Genomic DNA, 20,367 nt, shown 5'->3' with positions numbered 1-20,367 from the left:
AAACATCAGTGGTGGAGCACTCATTATACATTTATTCAGGTTACGAAATCCTCACCAACCCTACCCTTATTTTAAAAATGGGTTCTCAAAACATCACGTGATTTCGGGGAATAGACCACCTCATTATTTCCCGGAAAGACGTAATAATATTGTACTGGTCAAAAGATTTCACCGAGTGCGATGAAATAACAGACACCTAGCATCATCTTTTTTCGGAATTTAACCTTGTGATCGAGTTATTGTGTCCTGTGATTTCAGAGAGTTCCCAAGGACTTCAAGTTACAGTCGCCAAAGAACTTCCGCCTTCGGCCGGGTAACTGCTGGCGATATTCGGGCTGGTTTAATAGCGGTTGACTCCACTCTACTTGCTTACGGCCTATCATTTCGACGAGGATTTCGTCGGGAACCTTTAACTACTTTGGTAAGTTTAAAATATCTGGGAAGTTTTTATATACGGCCAGAATTTTTCGGCGATATGGCGAAAGATAGAAAGTCTGTTTGGAAAGATTACTTCGTTTCAAATCAAAATGCTCAGTAATGCAAAATTTTAGGTCAAAACAGGCAATACTATCAGTTGCCGTTGTAAGATTGTAGGTTTTGATAAATTTTAGTTATTAGATACTGAGTATTGGAAACCATAATTCTAATTATGCAAATGAAAAACTTCTGTATTCGCTCTCATACCGTCAGGTACTATTTCCCCCTGATTTCTCTGATGGCTACCCTCAATGTATGATACCTCTTCTGTGGATGATTTTATAAACAGCAGTAAACAGCAGTTTAAAAAAAACAGCAGTAAACTGTGGATCAAAATGTAAATTTTGTGCAGACAGGCGAAGGTTAAAATACTGCACACTTTCTATGAATCAGGAGGTGGCTCAGCCAGTTAGAAATCATGAAATTCAAGCAAGTTGGGGAAGGCACGGATGATGTTTGTCCCTTAATTGACTTCGCACGGAAGAAAAGAGGTGCCTCAGATTGTATTGCAGTGAAAACCTTAACAGTGGATGTTACGCGACGAGAGGACAATAAATTTGAATGGAAGGATTTTACATGTAAGGCTGCAGATGATACAAAAAACAGTCCCTGCCCTCTGTATCGAGAGTATGATCCTGCTCATTTTCTGATTGTCCATTTTAGCCCCTTAACGCCGTTTGATGCCGTGTCGAAATTTCTCAAGAACGGTGTCATTCTTAGATTTAAAGAAGATTTCACGGAAGAAAGATTTGTATTCTTTGGCCACAGTGCTAGTCAGCTTCGAGAAAGAACTTGTGTTCTTTACAACGAGAAGCAAGGTAGCGTGACGGAGATTTTGAGCCATTTTGGAAACTTCGAGAAAATTCAAGATGTTGCTAAAAGAGCTGCTAGAGTCGGATTACTGTTTTCGACTGCAAAGCCTGCTTGCAGTATTCCTGAAGATCAAATAGGTGTTGTAGATGACGTGGAACGAGACAACTACAATTTTACAGATGGATGTGGTTTTATATCAACTAAATACGCATCGAAAGTGACTGAGAGTTTGAAACTTAAGACTTTGTATGAAGGCATCAAGTTCCCACCGATACCGTCAGTATTCCAGATCCGCTTGAAGGGATGCAAAGGGGTGCTATGCCACAATAACTGCTTAGAAGAGGGAATACAAATCCGCCCTTCAATGGAGAAATTTGTGTGGAGGCCTTCTGGGCCCCACCCCCTTGGCATTGTCGACAGGGGCTTCTCAAGGCCGAATGACTTTGGTTCGTTGAACAAACAGTACATCATGCTTTTATCGGCGCTTGGTATTTCCGACGAGGTCTTTCTAAAAAAGCAAGAAGAGTTCTTCCAGGAACTTAAAGAGATCACCACAGCCCATGAAGTTGCTTTTAAGTTCTTGTGCGCAAATGAAGAGTTTGAACTGGCGGAGAATTTGTTAAAGACAAGGAAAATAGACACGAAAACTAAGCAACGTCTTGAAAAATTGCGTAACCGAGTCAGAGAACCTCAGCCATCTAAGCCGAATCCTTTGCACAAACCTAAAAAGTCAGCTGCGTTGAAGCTAAAAATTCCCATTGAGAAGTCGAGGAATGTTTACGGTGTTTGTGATCCATCAGGGCAGTTGAAAGCCAGAACGGTCTTCTTTCAGCCCACAAAACGAGGAGGCCCTATGATCCTGACAGATACACGCGTAGTGGTGGCTAAAAATCCTTGCTATCATCCAGGCGATATTAGGGTTTTGCAATGCACCGACGTTCCTGAATGCCATCATCTAGTAGACTGCATTGTGTTTCCAACACAAGGATTTCGTCCACACCCAGATGAGATTGCTGGAAGTGATCTTGATGGGGACAAATTCTTCGTTTGCTGGGATGAAGAACTTGTTCCGAAGAAAGAAACAGAGCCAAGTCAATACCCTGCAGCTAAACCTGCTAAAAGGACAAATCTCACGCAAGATGATTTTCTGAAGTATTTTGCTAAATACAGCAATGCTGTCGTGAGCAAGCTGGACAATTTGTTTGACAGATGGGCGGATAGTAAAGGAATCAGCTCTGCAGAGTGTCAGATGGTCGCAAAATTGTTCTCTCGTGCCATTGATGCTGCTAAAACTGGCGAGAGAGTGAAAATCACGGAACACATTTCTAAGGCTCCGACAAAGGATGAAAAAAATGAAGAATTTGTTTGGCAAAAATTGTACCAAAGGGCAAAACTGTTTGAAAGTGACCAATTGACAGAAGATGTGGTGATTGGAAAAGTGGAAGATTTTGAGGAGGAGGACATGCTTGCTTTGTTGTCCAACCAAGAGTCACGGCTAAGTGAGTACAGACTGTTTCGGTATCTATACAAGTGGTGCCAGCAACCCAACAAAGAGAGATGTATTGACGACTACATTCACTTGATTGACTTCTCCCAGTTTAGTCGAGAACAGTGCAAACGTCTGCCAGCCGACATTCCAATGGCGGACCTGGAGTCTCTTCTTCATCCCCTTCACCGATCTCGAATTCTTTCAAGGGACGACATCACATTTATTAAAGTTAAACGGGGCCGTGAGAAGCGTTGGCGTCTTCTGTACCGAACAGAGGGTCAAGAATTGTCTTGGAGGGTATTTTACAATATCCTGATCTCCTCCCTTGAAAAACTTCTTGTATTCAAATTTTTGCTTGGAGATATACAATGGGTCATTTCTTTGGCGATGTCAGTTCCACTAAACCTCTGTGAGGTCCTGACTCTAGATGAGGAGGAAAATATCGCCCAGGCCTTCTGTTCAGTACATGTTCAGTCAACGAAGAGATATGTTCTACAGCTAAATGCAGGCTACAGTTTTGCCTTGGATGGTAAACGACTCGACATCTACACAGGAAAGAAACAGAATACGTTTATCTGCTTACAGGAAGATGAAAACTATCGCGTACCTATCATGAGTGTTGCTCTTAATCGTTTTAATTCGAGCTTGCCGAGAGATTTTCAAACTCGACTTCGAAGAGAGCAGTTGCTAGAGCTGGAAGCTTTCTGTGTTTATGATCATTTCGATCCTGGTCACAGGATTCAGAAACTGTCCTCAGAAAAATCCGTTAGGAATGCGAATGCAACCGAGGGTGACTCAAATATCCAAACACCCTTTGGAAGTAGTGAAAAGGAGGAAGAGTTTGTCTACCACAAAGGTGATTTCCCAGGTCTTCAATGTGACCCCGAAGAGTCGCTGAGTGATTTGAACAGAAATATCATCAGCGTTCAAGACTTGCTGGAAAGGGGATGTTTACAAACTAGCCATTTGGAAGAAATATGCGACAGAATGACTTCTTCATCGGACGAGAAGGTTTGTGATTGTTGTTTTCTGTCTTCTCGCCAAGGCTTCATCTGTAAAGGTAGCTGAAGTTAAGAGTTAAAGTACCTCTATAAGAATAACCCGTTTCCCGCTTTTTATCTGCCATCGTGGTGTAAATTGAACGAGATTTCCAAGTTTATGTTAAATGAATTGTTTTTCTTGTATGTTGTGTAAAAGGGGATGTATTCTCTTGTGTTGTGTTAGGACATAACTACCCCTAACTTTCGTGATCGATGGTAGCAACTTGTTTGAAGAGGCCCTCTTTCCTTTTTTTGATGTTTTGTGCAGGAGAAGCATCATATAGCATGCCATTTAGAGTCCGTTCTTTGGCGATCCTCCCCAGACATTTGTTTAGGGACACCTGATCATTACAAATATCTCCTTATCTGTTTGCTGAGCGGGCTACAGGAACTCAATGTTGACATTGTCCTCGGCGAGAATGTACGCATCACGCTTCTCACACGATTTAAGCGATGCCTCGAGTCCTTCTGGAAGAGACAGGTCACATTCAGTGTCGATCAAATGTATGAGGTAATCGATGCTGTGCTTCTTGGAAATGACTATCCCACCGGACGCCGCGTAGTTCAAGTCATCCGCGAAGGTAAATCACGATGACGATAAACACAATCATTTGACTAAGAATACGTCCGAGACCTCTAAAATATTTAAATGACAGAAACACAATTTATCCACACTAAATAGAGAAAAAAAAATTAACGAAATCATACCTAATTGGGGAGCAGAAAGGTTTGTGGCACATCCAAGCAATGAAATCCGACAGATATATTAAGGGTTTTAAAAACGAAGGGAAAAAGGGGATAAATTTTGCTCTCAATTTATGTTACATCGATCATGTCTGCTGCTTTTCCATGCAAGAAATTGATTCTTTCCGAGGATTTCAAAGTTTATCTGGTACAGTTCAGCCTAAGAATTTTTAGGTTATGAAAGCTATTTGTTTCGGGATCACCAGCAAATATCCGGGTTTTAAAAAAATCCTCTGTAAATTTTAGTTGGGACGAAAATGGCATCTTTTCAACTTTTAGGTTATCTGCCCTTGGAAGGTTTCACTTGCCACCCAAATGCCTTACCGTACTTTCTGCACTGGATTTCCTTGATAACTTTGGAGTCACTGGAAGAGGTACAGCAAGCAGTTCAGGCATCTCACGGAGTCTACTCACGTCACCGTGTCACGGCTCAAGCTACTCCATACAGTGAACAAGAACTAAAATTCACATTGGTAATTACAGGAGGTACTCCATCATTCCGTTCAGCAGACGGCGTGGCGCTCAGTCGATCATCAAATATTTCTAAACGTGAATACATCGGCGAAGTGACAGAAATCTGTGGAGCAATACTAACAGTTAGTATAGTTTGGCCCACAAGTTCAGATGACTCTTCAAGGAAGAACATTCTTAAAGGGATGTGGTATCTTTACAAATTCCCTAGTCTTGTTGGATACAGACGCACGTCAGCAGCACTGAAAGCCCTTCAAGACGCGACGAAATATGGGCAGAACGTTCTAAAGGGAATTGTCAGCAGTTTCTGTGTTGACGACCCATCAAGTCAAGATTCATGTGAGCAAGTAGATGAAGGCTGTACAACAAAGAGTGGTAGGTTTTCCACTGTCGATTTCGTTAAATTATGTCTCTCTGTTTCTTTTAAGAGTACGGCAAAATGTGAATCTCTTATGCTTCTTGAAACCAAGTCCTTTGCATAATGCAAGCTGGTGCTAATGCAATTAATGCACCAAAGCAAAGGCAGCGATCTGATCACAAATATAGGTGCTTCTCCATCGCATCTCAGTGAACTCTCAGTTTCAAATAAAAAAAAAAACAAACTAAAGAAAGCAATTCATGCACGCAGTCCATAGTTAAAGATGTCACGAACTTTTTTTTCTCAGCTCCAAGTGTCGCGAGAATAGACGAAGAGACCAGTACTTTTTCATCAGCCGCTTCTTTCTCAGAGTGGCATGATGGTAACGACAGTCAAAATGCAGCTGTACAAGATGCCACTTGCACTGACGCCTCAATAACCCTTATACAGGGGCCTCCGGGCTCTGGAAAGACCATCACCTGCGCAGAGATTGTGAAACGCTGGCTTCTTCGCAGCAGTGACCAAATTCTTCTCGTGGCTGAGACAAATGAGGGTGTCGACAACCTCTTAAAGAAGCTTTTGGACCACGACTTACAACATGAAGAGATTGTTCGGTTTGGAAGCTCTGGATGGAAAGTGTCCAAGGACATAAACCATTTGACTTTTGAGTTTAAATACTCACAAAAAATGTCTGACAAGAAAGACCGCAACGGCCGAATCGACAGAAAAGTAGCAAAGAAGATTCTGGAAAGTTGCAAAATAGTTTGCACAACTCTTATAAGTGCAGGTTCGCCTTTACTTGATGGGTTCGTGTTCAAGCGAGTTTTGGTCGATGAGGCCTCACAGGCTACCGAACCAGCTACCCTTGTTTCTCTTTCACATGGATGCGAGAAGCTTGTATTAGTGGGTGAGTCGCTGAAGAGAGATCTGGGAAATCCGCTGTTTTCTTACATAAGTACTCAAGTATTCGGGATAATACAAATGTAGTTCGTTCTCCTTTGGGGTACTTTACCACCCACACCCTTATTCAATTAGGCTGACTGCAAAATCTTTATTTTCTTCATGGAGCCGATGTTCCTCATCTTAAGCTACCTAGCTATCTATAGGCTAGAAATCTTAATGCTAAAAGAATAAACAAAGGTCTATTGAGAGCTAACGCTCGAAACGTCAGCTTTTATAATCGTAACGGTGGCCAATTTACCATTTCAACTTTGTTGATATATTCAAATTATATCATATAGAAACCCTCTCACTGATGGGGAAAACGAGGTGGATAAGATTTGTTTTCTTGCGGGGAGGGCTCAAAACAAAAGAGAAACTAAAGTAGGAGCGATGCTAATCTCTCTTTCTGTCTGTTTTTTTTTTCTTTTTAAGAAGTATTTTCTCTCTTTCCTACAAAACCTACTTGAAGGGGTGCGTTTTGCCACTCTAGCCAATGACCAGTGAACGCTGACAAACGATACCAAAACAAATTTACGGCTAGCGAATAAAGAATGTTGTTCTGAGGGGAGGGGGCGTTTGTTGGGAGAGGAGCAATGAAGATGCAAAACGTGACCTGTAGCCTCTTTGTAACTTATTTGCGTAGGTTAGTGTTATAAACTCAATCTGTTTTATTTCGCACTCTTTAAGGAGATGATAAGCAGCTTCCTCCCATGGTGCTTAGCGAGATTGCTAAAGGTCCAGATCTGCTGACATGTTCCATGTTCTCACGGCTTCGCAAAGAGGGAGTTCCTGTACGGATGCTAAATGTTCAATACAGAATGCACCCATCCATAGCTCTGTTTCCATCACGTCAATTTTACGATGGGAAGCTTATCAACGGTGTGGCTGAGTCGGAGAGGAAAGCCCCCACTGGATTCGTGTGGCCAAACGAGAAAGAGCCTGTAGCACTGCTTAACACGCCACAATGTGCAATGGAAAACAGCCGGGGGTCGTCCAAGTCTAACGAGTTTGAGGCCGAACTAGTGTGTGGAGTGGTCAGTGATCTGCTTAAGGCACAAGACGTGACCAGTGACGGGATAGGTGTAGTTACCCCCTACCAAGCTCAGCTTAAGTTGATCTCGGATAAGATGAAACAAAAACATCTTGAAAACCTCTCAATCAGAACAGTGGATGGATTCCAGGGACAAGAACGTGACGTCATTGTTTTCTCCGCCGTACGTTGCAACGAGCACGGGTTTATCGGCTTCTTGGACGACGATAAACGAATGAACGTGCTTTTGACTCGAGCCCGCCGAGGGATGATAGTAATTGGAAACAAGAGAACGCTTGAAAAATGTGAATTGTGGAAAAAGTGGATCGAGTGGATCGACGAGAATAAACTGACTCGTGACTGTCCCCAAGAAAACGTGACAGGTGATTTCTCGGTAGAATTCAATTTTTCAACTTTTATGTTACGGTGGTTTAAAATACAAATCGAAAAAGGAGAAGAAAGCAAGTGAAATAACAAAAGAAAGAAAGTGAGAGGGAGTGAAAGTTCGTCGTTAATAAGCACAATTTCAATTTCTCATCAGTATTTAAAGATGGTTCAATATGTGATGCGAATTTTCTGGTTCATGATTTAGAGTCACCCAGTCCAACCAACAGTTCATCAGTGAAAAGAGGTAGAGAAGGCCGCAGTGCTTCACGGCGAGGGCTGAGGAGAGGGAGATGGAGAGGGGCCAAAGAAACATCTGGTGCCAGTTCTCGCTCAGGAAAATCGTAAAAGTAGGAAAACCTGCAAGGTTTTAGTGGAGATCGAGGACAAAGCATCAATTTAACCACAGAAATGAAAAATGACAGTCCAGTTTTGAAATTCAACATCACTTTACTTCAATTGTTATGCAAGAATACCTTTAGGCAGTTTTAGAAACCTCAAAATGGAAAAATTCTTCTACCATTTCTAGTATGTAAATACTTGTATCTTAGTACACCTAATTATATTACCTTATTAATATTACTGATATCTATGCTTGTCATATGCAAAGTAGCAATTGTTAAAAATAATGTGGATGATTGTTCTAAAGCAGTAGGTAAACTGGGTATGTAATTGATATTTGATAAGTGGATAGCATTGAAGTTATACTCTGATTGGGTACTCCAACTCAGAATATCCTTTGCTATTCACCTCCGAACAACTCACATGGGATTTGCACCCAAAAATATGGTAATCATTGTAGGAACACATAAATTAAAATCATCTTTTTGTGCTATATTAACTTACTGTTTTAGCATGATTGTTCTGAAACCACTATTCACCTTAGTGCCTGTGGCTAGTGGTGGATATTTACCTCCATCACCGCCACCTCCACTTCAGTCAATAGTTGTTAATTATATCTAGAAGATTATTGAACATGCACACACACAAAGGGATCAAATTCTAAATTTAGAAAGTTTGTAGTCATAAAAAATTAATTAGACCTAGCCTGGCTGAAAATTTTAAGCAAAGGGCATTGACTAATATTTGCAATGGAATGTGACTTTCAAAATAATGAGTATCTTTAATTAGAGCAATATAAACCTTCATAACTCTGGTACAGTTTCTTTAACCATTTTGATAATGTGGGAAAAATTTGAACCAGAAATATTGTTTGTTTATAATTAATGTTTAAATAAGCAATTATAGGACTGACAAAACTCCTATTTTGAAAATAATTAGTGGAAATTGTCTTAGAGTACCTATAGTATTTTCATAACTACCCTTTTCAGTGGTAAAATGTTTTCTCATTCTCAGAGCTGTCAGTAATCTTTTTGATCAGTTACACAAATGAAACAGGTTGTGATCTAATTGCCAGTTTCTAGTGACTGAAGTTTGGTTTTTGAAACAGAAACAATTGAAATACACAATGTTATTACATGGCCTAAGATATAAATGTAGTCCTGAAGTAAATTCAATTGTTCTGATTGGTTCTTACTTGGTCAGGATTTTGCCATACAGTTTCCACAGAAATGTTCCTTAGCCATGTGTTTTTGTTTGAGACAGGTGGCAAATTCAAAATGAACTAGCTTAGTCCAAGTGCCATATTAATATAGCCTACTTCCAAATCTTGCTTGCTTGAGCTGTATTGGAGAATAATTGCCCTCTGTTATTTTGTATGAACCTCAGGCCAATATTCCCCAGTTAAAGAAGTTAATAAAAAATGAGTGCCTGAGTAACCGAAAAAAGTTTCTCTTCAGATCTGTTTGACTGTCTAAATTAAATTGTGAGTGGCTAAAATTGATCATTGCCCTGGGGATGAGATTCATGTATCTACATGTTTTTCATTGATCGTGTTTTTTTTTAAAGGAGGGGGTACTACACAGATTGGGGAGCTACTATGATGCACTATATAGTCACTAACACTTCCAAGGATCGTACGTCTAGCTGTGCTGAGTCCACGGCAACCAGTAACAATAAGGTCCACTTTCTGTTTATTTGCCTCACTGCATATCACATTACCAGCAGGTTTACCAGCAATTAGGATCATCTCATAATGTAAGTTCTAAATAAGGACAAAGTTGAAAAAAAAAAAAAGAAAATATCAAAACCAACAAAATGGACCAAAAGAACACTAACAGTAGGCTACTCAACTGATTAATATACAAAGGGGGTATGTTTCTATAGAAGCTGTATGGTGCTGTGTGGGTGTTCACTTTTAATGGCTAAGTTGAAAATGTAAATTGGCAACTGTAAAGAGTTTTAAAGCTGACTTTTCAAGAGTTTAATCCTCCTGTTAGCCCTTAATTATGAGCATTTAAACTCTGACAAAGCATTGATGCACAAAATATCAGCCTCAGAACTCTTTATGGTGGCTGATTTACATTATCAACTCAGTTGATAAAACCAAATTACTTAATTGGTTAGTCCACACTGCTGACTAATCAGCTACAAATTCATCTATCCTTGGTCACTCATGAGAGTTAAAATCCTTTCAAATCAACCAAGCATGTGATGATTATGTTCCATTGTCTTGTGTTCTATCTGTCTGTTTTCTCAGAAATCTGGAAATCTTTTTGTTAACTTAATAAAAATGCATTGATAATGGGTATGCAATTGTGCACTTTACTATTTCAACTCCAGGATCTCACCACAGTAATTTTCCTTACTGTCCCCTATACAATTCTTACATTGTTAACTTGGAGAATTTGGAATTGGATCATATGATCATTCCCTAATTTATATTGGTCTTTATTCTCATCACTTGTCTGCTTGATGCTGTGCTAATATTGTGAGGTCACTTATCGGAGTTAAAGGGTTGACACTGGATGGACAAAACTGTTCAGTGTGTCAGGGCACAACACTAACTTTTCAACTTACTAGCCAAGTGGTTTGTCACAACGTAGATGTTACAACAATTTCAGTTTACGTATGATGCACGATCCAAATTTCAGTTTGTTTACCGGCCAAACTGACTGGTGGAAAAAAATGAATTTCTACTAGTCTGTGGCTCGTTGGCCACCATTAGTGTTGAGCCCTGTAGATGTTGATTGGGTTAATAAAAAATAACAAGCAATGAAAGCTAGATGTTGTTAAAATAAGATTACTTTCTGTCTGCATCTCTCTTCATACCCCAGCATCATTTCTTTAGCCTTTTCTCTAAGATCATTGACCATTTGGCTCCATTCCTCGTAGTACGCAAACACAACTGCCATCAAAATTGTAAATCAACAGGTCAATGCAATTTACCAAAAGCTGGACAATGGTGGATTCAATTCTCAAAGTTTTATGCACCAATTCAAAGCTTCAACACCCCCCCCCCCTCCTTCCAGGGGAACCCACAGATAAACCCCCTGTATATAACTGTCTGATGAACCAAATTCAAGCACAATCTATGTCAGTTCATTTGACATCAGTAAAAGGTTGTCTTGCATGAATTTTCCTTCTGCGGTAAAGTTAGAAGTAAATCAACAGAAATGAATGTACTCAATGCACCTCACTCATTTTAATATCAAGAAATTGAACAAGTAAAATACACAAAATTCTTAGGTCTATACATTGACGATGAGCTAACATAGAAATACCACGTCAGTCATGTTGTGACAAAAATATAAAAAATGACACTGTATAATAGCTAAGGCAAGACATTACTTATCCTTAGAAACACTACAGGCAATCTATTACACCATGGTGTACCCTTATTTAACATATTGTAATGTCAGCTGGACAAGTACTTATCCAACTAGACTCAAGCCATTACTTATGATACAAAAAAAGATAGTTAGAATAATGTCATTTGCTCACTACAAAGATGAATCCCACCCACTATTTTTATCATTTTTATTCTTAATATAATTATATGAGTTAAACATAATTATACTTAATGGCACTTTTTATGTACTCATTCTTTAATGACAAGCTACCACGTTACTTTAGAAATTATTTTATATCAAGTGAAAAGTTTCACAGTCACAATACTCGATCAGCCTCAAACATATTCATTGATTCAAAAAGAACTAATTATGGGAAATTTTCATCAAAGTTTAGGGGAGCAAAAAATGTAAAATGAATTACCTAGTAAAGACCTGAACGAATCAAATCATATACACAATTTAAGAGATTAATGAGAATCTATCTGCAAAATCATAGTTAAATTCTATGCTAGAGATATAACTTCAAATCATAATTTTATCAGCAAAGCAGCAAAATATCTTACGTTCATAATAGGTTACAGTTTTTATTAGATGGGGATCTTCTTATAAAAGCTCAGTAGAGCTTGCTATGATCTCCAGCCATAATATTATAGCTTATTTTAGCAGGCTTATAGTTAAAGCTATGTAATGCAATGACAAAAAAAATCAAGTTCGACTTATATCAAAAAAAGAAAAGAAAAAAAAAGTATTTTGACAAAGTTCTGCAATATGTACCACAGCTTCTTTTTTTCACTGTTATTGAATGATACAGATCCTGTTTTGACCACAAATTAAACAAACATTTTGTAACCTTCCTAAAACAACAGGTGTTGCACCCTACCTCATATCTACAATGATGTTCTCAGGTTGGCCCTTGCAGGGAGGTTCAGATGTGTTTGTTTAGGTCTAAAATAAGGTAGGGCTTTTACTAATTACGGATAAGGTTTGACACTCTCTGAGGTGGGTTTTGGAGTTGAATTTGATTTTTATCGTGAGTATTGTTTTGTTAGCTGTTCATGTATAGAATTGGGTAGGGACTCAGTCTGTTTTGGTCTAAAAAAAATGATAGATTTTCAAGAGTTTGTTGCACTCCTCCTGTGAATTTTTTACAGTACTCCTACCCTTTCAAGGCCCCAGGAATATTCAATTTTTGCCCCATTTCTAGACACACCCTCAATATGATGTATTTCTTCCAACCTATACTCTGCATGCAAATGAAAGGAATTTAAAAGGATCAAAAAAGCAACAATTAAGGAGTTACTTACATGGCCCAGATGAATATGGAAGAGGAGGAATCTCAAATGCATGCAACACAATCACAGAATCTCCAGCAGCATGAATATTTTTCATGTACCCTACGATTAAAATCTCATAGTTAAAATGTATACAATCACTTTTGTGAGCTCTGACTATATTCTTCTACGTAGAGCTGTAGCCATTTGAAAGTACCGTTTTGCTTTGTTATGAAGACATCATTTTGACGGCATCAGAACACTGACAGGTGTAAACTGTTAAAATTACAGTAGCAAATGATAATAGGGCTTTGCCCAATTTCTTACTAAGACTTCCTGTCACCCTGCCACTTTTTCCAACGAAAGGAAAGGAGATCTATGTTTCACATGAAAAAAAGACCTCTATGATCCATGCAGTTTTAATAGGCCCTTGTGTCTCACCCAAGGACACACACAAAAAAAAATGGTTGGGAAGCCTACTTTTCCCTGTGCACTCAACAGATTTACTTAAGAACCTGCTATCCACCGGCAGATTCATTTTCCTAGCAATTACTGCCAAAATTTTGGAGTTAAATTAAGATATAAACCTTCAGGTGATGGGTTTGTCGATTCTTTACACCTGTCTACTGGAAAATGGTCACCTTAAGGAGAAGTTTCAATGTTGGGTATTTGAGAGTAAATTTTTGTGGTGTGTACTCTTCTACCTTTTACGAAACTAAAAGCCTTTCAATTTATAAAAAATGCACTTCAGTAAACATGTGAAATTTCTTAATGATAGGCCAGTTTGTGTTGACCACTTGGGGACAAACGAGGACGTTAGGTAAGGTTCTCCTCTTTCATAGAATGATCCAAAAAATGCAAAAAATGAACTACTAACCCGTTTTCTTGATGGCTAATTACGGTGACCCTTCTGTACTAGAAAACCAAAAATTCCTGATGGCTTCGAACATTGGGAGCAGCAGAGAAGATTCATTTGAAAATGTGCGTGATCTCGATTACGCATACACAGCGTCGAACCTTTGCGACATCACGTATTCGTAGCAGAGAACAGTAAAAAGCTACACTTATGTAAACTGATACAACATGATATACTTACAATCGAATGCACGATCACCATGTTCACTTCCATCGACTGCGATAAGAACTTTCCTTGCAGCGCATTTGTTAGCTTCAGCCGTCATGTTAACTTTCACACCTCGACGTGGCCGATACGAACTGGTACCCGTCCGGAATTTGAGGAACCTTCATCCAGGACCCACGAACAACACGCGTGTGCGCGGGAGGACGCACAGTTCTTCACGAAAGTCGCGAGAATCTCTCGTTTGTGACTTTCGTCAAAGCCCATCAAGGGAGAGGCAGTCATGGTTTTTTCAAAAGGATTACATTGTTTCGAAGCATTGATCAAGAGAATCCGCACCACTCCTAGAGCGATAAGGTGAAAGATTTGTTGCTCATGTTTGCCAGCCTTTCAATTGAGTGTCTGGTCATAGTCATTAGAGTGTCATCAGTGATTTCATGAGGCTGAACTAGTCTGGAATTTCTTTGCTCAGTTATTTGTTTGTACACCTAACCGTATCAACTATAAAGAAGCAAAACTGAAATGAGACTCAACTTGATCCCTTGCAATTCCCCATACCCCAGGCTTACTTGTTTCTGGTACACTGTCATGTGATATTTTCCTTCACTCTGATTGGCTGTTGAGATAACTTTGGGTTTGATTTCGGATCTTGGTAATTGAAAACCCCCAAAAATGTTACCAAATAACAATTGAGAAAAATTAGAAAATGCCACAAAAAAAAAAAAAAAAAAGACAGTTTTAGTATTCCATATGATTGTGTAAATAACAGCTGTATGGAGAATTGTACTGATCTCAAGTAATTCAATCAACAAGGAAGGGTACCTTAAGTGCTGGCCTAGGGGATTTAAATTTCACAGGTATTTGACTTTCATCTGTGCCAGGGGAAGGAGGAGTTTGAACCTGTCTGGGTGGGGTGGGTAATTTGAACAAGAACTGTCATGTTTTTCTTGCAGGAGACACATCTTTTAATAAGAAAGTGTTAAAAGGAAAAGAGTTCACTTTTGCCTGCAATTGATGGCACAGAAGAAAAAGGCTACTAGAAAGTCACAGGTGCTGATCTTGCCATTTGTATTACAAAAGAATTGGCCATCAAATTTAGCACTTGGGTAGGGCATTTGATTGCAATTTTGGCTAGGGGAACAGGAATTTGAATGAGCCAATCCTCAAAAGTTTATCAAATGCCTGGGTGTTGCCATGGGGGTAAGAGGGGGGCATTGCAGCTTTGAATTAATCCACATGTTAATAATGCACCAGCCCACAACAGAATAACTTTCTATCCTTTTAATCTGTCCTCCACAGAAGATTGAAAATCAGTTAACAGAAATATGAGAAAGTTACTATCAGTGAATCAACAGTTCAAATTCAAGGGAATAATTCATGTTACAACTTGATTTCTCTAAGAAGACTTATTTCTGAAATAGAACAATATCGCATATCATTTAGCATCATCAAGTAGTTTTCTATTTCAAAAGTCTTCCAGTGCATACTGAGAACTGAAATTTCCAATCATCATCTGTCTCACAGCTATTCTGCTTGGAGATCACGAATGATTACCCCTCACTACAATCAGTGGTATACACTTATGTGAGTCAGACTCTTCAAAAGTAAATTAAAGTTATTGTGCATGAGCATGGTCGTCATGACGATTTGGAGGTGGAATAACCACTACAGGAATATGGGTGTGGTGCACACAGTAGTCACTAACACTACCAAGGAATGTGCGACGCAGAGTTCCAACACCACGTGAACCAATAAGAACAATATCTGCACACTCATCCTTTGCCAGCTTGCAAATCACCTCTCCAGGTCTGTTGCTTTCTTCTTTGTACAACTTGAACTTCAGCTACCAAGATATAAAGCAAACCACTTTTTTGTGAGTAATTAAGCAGCTGTGAACAGACTTGAGTTTTGTTTGGTGGTCAGAAGCTCACCCAATCCTAATTTACAGATTATTTAGATGAAACTGCAAAAGTGAAGGCAACTTGGCCACCATACTTTTCAGAAGGGTATGGTAGCTTTCATTATGGAATTTTTACCTTACAATGCACTTTCTGAATGAAATTATAAACCAAGAAGGTGTACGGTGTATCCTTCAATTTAAGTCTTCAAAATAATTCTCCAGAATTCTTTGCATAACAAGCAGACCACCTTCAATGTTCCTTCACCAGTGCAATCCTAATGATATCTAAAAATTGACCCTTAAACTAACATTTCACTAGGGATGTGTATGAATAAAAAAGGGAAATTCACAAACATTGTGCTGGTTACACTTTTTTCCAAACATCTCCAACAGTTCTTTTGCTTGTTTATCACTTTTCTGAAGTAAATGCTGCCATTCCTCATAGTATGCATAACCATCTGAAGGAAGATTAAAAATTCAGTGTGTAAGTTATCAATTAATCTTATAGGCTTTCATAAAAAGCAAAGCTTTAAGTCCATGAATTGCACAATTGATTCACCTTGAGTTTTAGATTCTCATATTGCTCGAGGGAGCAGACAGCCCTCTACGTGAGATTTTTGTTGAAAGTGATTATTGCTGAATAACTCCCTCAATAAAGTTGAATAATCCTCTATAAGCTCGAGACAAATAATTGTTTTAGTATTATTGTTCAGGTTACCTGACTGGACAAAATGTAGATTTCATTTGATTTCTTTGATAATTCGGAAGTAACTGTAAAATAGTAGTTTCTAGAAATCATTATCTTGTTTCTAGAAACAAGATAATAATAATTTATTAAAAACTAGATCATTGGATAATGTAATTCAAGACTTTTTATTGGCTTAGCCATTACTGTATATCAGCCAATATACCATAACCTACAAATAATTATGGTAAGCGTACGTGTCAGCTTAAAATTAAAAGGGAGCTAAAAATTTAATAAAATTTAATAATTTAATTTAACGTTTTTAATAAAACAATTACTCCACTCGCACTTGTTGGATAAGAGATGATTATAGCCAACGAGGCACGTAGCGCCTCATTGGCTATCTATCATCTCATATCCAACGCGCGCTCGTGGAATAATTGTTAAATAGTGGTTGTATCAATGAAAGAGAGAGTGAAACAGGCTTATATTGTCTTTGACAAGAAGCTGGTGCAATTAATGCTAATTATGTTAACCATAATTATAGTTGTTATAGACTAGGTGTAATACACCCTATTATGTTGACCAATCATAGAGTGTGTACAAGCTGCAAAATGTAAAAGAGTAAGAAATGACCCAATCCTAAACCAAGCAGAGCAAGCACACCTCAGCTGGTAAGCAAAGCAATTCTACTGAAAAATAACAAACCATCCAATTGCATTCTAAAACTGTAATTTACTAGTGTAAGAGTTTACTAGTGTAAGAGGGTTCAAGAATGTTGCTCAATCGAAATTCAAGGAACAAAACCAAAAAGGGTAATTTCAAGACTTTCAAGGAAGCAAAAAAGGGTTCTTAAAATTCACTTGAGGCAGATAAGAAGGCTGTCAGAAAAACTCCCCATTTTGAAAAATTATGCTGATCAGGTATTCTTTGGCAGAGAGTCATAAAAAATAAAGGATACTAAGCAGTACTTTAAATGTAATAATTATGGTAAAACTAGGGAAGGGACCCATAATTGTACTTAAATCATCTTTCCAAGGCCTCAGTTTTGAGTTTCTATTTTTGCAAAAATGAAAGAGACTGAAACTACTAGCCTGTGTACATAGAATATCAATGTTGCATAGGCCTCACAAATGTTGATTTCTTTGTAATCTGGGCAAGGATAGCTGTGCAAATTACATAACTCCTTCACATCATGTTTTGACTGTCAACTTAAATTTTACTCATGTAATCTTTGACTTCCAGAGTGAAAATTTCTAGTTCTACATTCTTGCCCTAACATGCCATACTTACAAGGGTAAGGAGCAGCAGGAATGGTTGGAGGCTCCTGTGCGTGGATTATAAATAACTTGTCAGTTTCTTTGTTACAAAGGTTCGTGACATACCCTGTGTTGAGAAAGGCAAAATAATATGAGAGAACAAGCTATAAAAATTAGGCTGTAAAGCTTGCTCAAATGATTGTTTTCATATTTAGTTAGAAAACATTAAGTACACACTTTTTAATGATAACATCAACTATTGCCAAGTCCTTCCAGAGAACATATCTGGCTCCTTGCTGCAGAAAAAAGTGATTGCTTATACTGGAGGCATTTCCTAAACCCTTTAATTCCCCAGATCTGGTTGTTAATTCTACCCAATGGCTGCTATACATCTCCTTGTAAATTGGTTGTGAGAATTTATTTAATTATTTATTTCAAGACTTGTACATATAGAATATATACAGGTGTTGGAACAAAAGGATATAGCGTCCCCTACAAGGTTCAACCACCTTACCCAACCCCGTAAAACCTAAAATCAAGGAAACAACTTCTACCTGATAAGTTTGAGTATTCTCATTACCTGTTTGCTAGATCATGTATGAATATTATAGGGAGAAGTTACATGTTAATCAATTCTGGAGTTAAAGGGTTAAGAGAAAGTTGAAATGCAATAAGCTAACTATGGCATATAGATCCAGTAATTATTACTGTGATGCAATTGTAAACAACATCTTTATACACTGGATAACAGAGTATACATTTACTACAGGATGTTTAACTTTTCATTCATTCGTTTATTTATTTAAATCCATTCAGTCTAGAAAGGAATCCTTACTTAGATACTGGGACAACACAAATTCTCATGACATTTTTTGGGTCTTGGGCAAACTTTTCTGGAGAATTTGGAGAAGTTTTGTTAATTAGGTAATCACATGATTTCAAGTGTAATTTGGAATAAGCACAAGCAAATTTTTTCAAAGACTAACAAGACTTATTTATCCCAAATTGCATGAGAAAAATCATGTGATTATGTATTAATAATATACATGAAAACATACAAGGTAGCTTATCATAATTATCCAGAAGAAAAGCACACCCATCATGTGCAAAATAATTTATTCAATCCCTGCAAGTGACATTGCGTGTTCAGTAAAAACAACCACGTACGATCAAAACAATAGAATAAAAAGAAATTTTCATATCTTAAAGGTGCAATAATGTTCAAAGTCTGGCCAAACTGTTCAAGGAATTGTTCGGTGAGTTTGGTAATTCTGTGTGTTTCTTTGATCATTGACCAATCAGAGTGTCTGGTTTGTTACTTTCTCTGCACTGATTTAACCCTCTTCTGCACTGAATTACCTGAAAACTGCATTTATCTTGACAAATCAGAGCTGAGCAATTTTTTTATGTATTATTATAACCATTTAACAAACCAACCCCAGAAACAAATTAAACACACGAGAATGTTTGATGCAGATGAATACAGATGGTTCAATTAATGTTGCTGAGGTGCTTGTATAGCTTTTTTTCTCGCGCTCAACGGAAATGGTCAATACAAAGTGTGTTACGGAATACTAATGATGTGAACTCCGTTGAACGTGACAGGCTTCACGTTTCGTACTGTTACGCAAAGTCACATGACAAAGCAACTACAAAATTACCTAATGATAATCTAATTTAGAAAATTAGTCATTAAATTTGTAGCTTCCAACTCAGTAGTTCAGAGAATCTCTGTTCTTGGACACAACTAGCTCAAATGACTCAGGTCGATTTGAGTCAGATCAGCGCACTCCGACACTCTCTCCGAATCCCAAGAGTTCTTACAAGCTATTCATGTCTTTCCATTTCGAAATTAATGTATTCAGTTACACATGAGCAGATGAAGGGAACTACGTGAATACTGACACGACTCAAAAGATGACTGATTCTTTTCATCTCCAGATCTCAAAGAAATTTTCCCGATAAATATTCTTAACAAAAGCAACTCATAATCTGCGGCTTTTTGATAAAAAATACTGCATTACCCTTAACCTGAGGAGAAAAATGGCTCTACCGAAAACAGTCACCTCGAAAAAATTGAAGGTTGCCCTGTATACTTACAATCAAGAGCTCGTGCACAGTGTTCACTTCCATCGACACCCAAAACTATTTTTCGTACGTTTTCTTCACTCCCAGCCATTTCTTGTTGTAGGGAGCAGAGAGCGTGGTCAGAATTTTCAGGACGACCTCAATTCGTCAGCGAAGGAGTCGAATCGATGGATTCGTGAGACACTGGGTCAAGTACTCGGCTGGACTGAAGAGAACTGACCAATCACGTACATTCTCGTCTAAGGCTTTATGTGTCACGCAATAGGCCATTGCAGAAACGTGAGAGGACTGGGACGAGTTTCTTATCTTGATGACATTGTAAATCTAAACATTTCAACTGAAATATTACTGAATGAAAAGTTACCCAGCCAAGTTTGAGAGTTTTCAGCGGAAAAGTGTCCAAATTGGAGCCTTGCAAAAGTTGCAAAAATTCCATACAAACCCTTAAAATTTTTTGCCCTGTCTACACAATCCAGACAAACTCTCTATTTTAGGTGATATTTGAAAAGCTGTCATTTTGCCATTTTCCTCCTCTAAATACTTCTATTCTTGCTTAAGACTCTCAAATTTAGTTGATCTTTCATTTAAATATCTTAGTTTTTCAAACAAACGGAAAACAACCACACTCTTTCCCAGTCCTCTCACG

General features: G+C 38.3%; 3 protein-coding genes across 6 annotated transcripts; 1 reads left to right on the top strand and 2 right to left on the bottom strand.

Moving 5' to 3' along the window:
• Positions 1-119: 119 nt before the first annotated feature.
• On the top strand, positions 120-10,396 carry LOC111333194 (uncharacterized). 2 transcript variants are annotated; one of them, XM_088741930.1, is made up of 7 exons: positions 120-421; positions 871-3,790; positions 4,088-4,400; positions 4,843-5,409; positions 5,700-6,299; positions 7,022-7,747; positions 7,957-10,396. In XM_088741930.1, the coding sequence occupies exons 2-7, from the start codon at positions 896-898 to the stop codon at positions 8,094-8,096; spliced, it is 5,241 nt and encodes a 1,746-aa protein (XP_088598056.1). In that variant the 5' UTR covers positions 120-421; positions 871-895; the 3' UTR covers positions 8,097-10,396. The 2 variants fall into 2 exon arrangements, with proteins under 2 accessions (XP_088598056.1, XP_022794465.2); XM_022938730.2 differs by having other exon boundaries at positions 691-3,790.
• LOC111333193 (uncharacterized) lies at positions 8,179-13,963 on the bottom strand. Of its 3 annotated transcripts, none has more exons than XM_022938729.2 (4): positions 13,808-13,963; positions 12,745-12,834; positions 10,895-10,995; positions 8,179-9,852 (listed from the first exon to the last, which is right to left on the bottom strand). In XM_022938729.2, the coding sequence occupies exons 1-4, from the start codon at positions 13,890-13,892 to the stop codon at positions 9,613-9,615; spliced, it is 516 nt and encodes a 171-aa protein (XP_022794464.2). In that variant the 5' UTR covers positions 13,893-13,963; the 3' UTR covers positions 8,179-9,612. The 3 variants fall into 3 exon arrangements, with proteins under 3 accessions (XP_022794464.2, XP_088598111.1, XP_088598112.1); XM_088741985.1 differs by lacking the exon at positions 13,808-13,963 and adding an exon at positions 13,589-13,746; XM_088741986.1 differs by having other exon boundaries at positions 9,686-9,852; positions 10,920-10,995.
• A 1,092-nt stretch (positions 13,964-15,055) lies between these two features.
• On the bottom strand, positions 15,056-19,911 carry LOC111333195 (uncharacterized). Its single transcript, XM_022938731.2, has 4 exons — positions 19,734-19,911; positions 17,668-17,760; positions 16,044-16,147; positions 15,056-15,632 (listed from the first exon to the last, which is right to left on the bottom strand). The coding sequence occupies exons 1-4, from the start codon at positions 19,810-19,812 to the stop codon at positions 15,405-15,407; spliced, it is 504 nt and encodes a 167-aa protein (XP_022794466.1). The 5' UTR covers positions 19,813-19,911; the 3' UTR covers positions 15,056-15,404.
• Positions 19,912-20,367: the final 456 nt, after the last annotated feature.

Source organism: Stylophora pistillata, chromosome 12, assembly GCF_964205215.1.
Source record: "Stylophora pistillata chromosome 12, jaStyPist1.2, whole genome shotgun sequence".
Classification (NCBI taxonomy): Eukaryota; Metazoa; Cnidaria; class Anthozoa; order Scleractinia; family Pocilloporidae; genus Stylophora; species Stylophora pistillata.
This window is presented reverse-complemented; position numbering and strand designations above follow the sequence as displayed.

What these genes read in the sequence shown, in the direction of transcription:
- LOC111333194 (XM_088741930.1), top strand. Translation starts at nt 896, where the DNA reads ATGAAATTCAAGCAAGTTGGGGAAGGCACGGATGATGTTTGTCCCTTA. An exon ending in CTTCTTCATCGGACGAGAAG is followed by an intron (nt 3,791 to 4,087) that starts GTTTGTGATTGT and finishes TGTTTTGTGCAG; the next exon opens with GAGAAGCATCATATAGCATG. An exon ending in CGAGAAGCTTGTATTAGTGG is followed by an intron (nt 6,300 to 7,021) that starts GTGAGTCGCTGA and finishes GCACTCTTTAAG; the next exon opens with GAGATGATAAGCAGCTTCCT.
- LOC111333195 (XM_022938731.2), bottom strand. Translation starts at nt 19,812, where the DNA reads ATGGCTGGGAGTGAAGAAAACGTACGAAAAATAGTTTTGGGTGTCGAT. An exon ending in TCCTGCTGCTCCTTACCCTT is followed by an intron (nt 16,148 to 17,667) that starts GTAAGTATGGCA and finishes ATCTTCCTTCAG; the next exon opens with ATGGTTATGCATACTATGAG. An exon ending in AAAAGTGTAACCAGCACAAT is followed by an intron (nt 15,633 to 16,043) that starts GTTTGTGAATTT and finishes ATATCTTGGTAG; the next exon opens with CTGAAGTTCAAGTTGTACAA.
- LOC111333193 (XM_022938729.2), bottom strand. Translation starts at nt 13,892, where the DNA reads ATGACGGCTGAAGCTAACAAATGCGCTGCAAGGAAAGTTCTTATCGCA. An exon ending in TGGTGATCGTGCATTCGATT is followed by an intron (nt 12,835 to 13,807) that starts GTAAGTATATCA and finishes TTTTAATCGTAG; the next exon opens with GGTACATGAAAAATATTCAT. An exon ending in AAGAGAGATGCAGACAGAAA is followed by an intron (nt 9,853 to 10,894) that starts GTAATCTTATTT and finishes GTCCTTATTTAG; the next exon opens with AACTTACATTATGAGATGAT.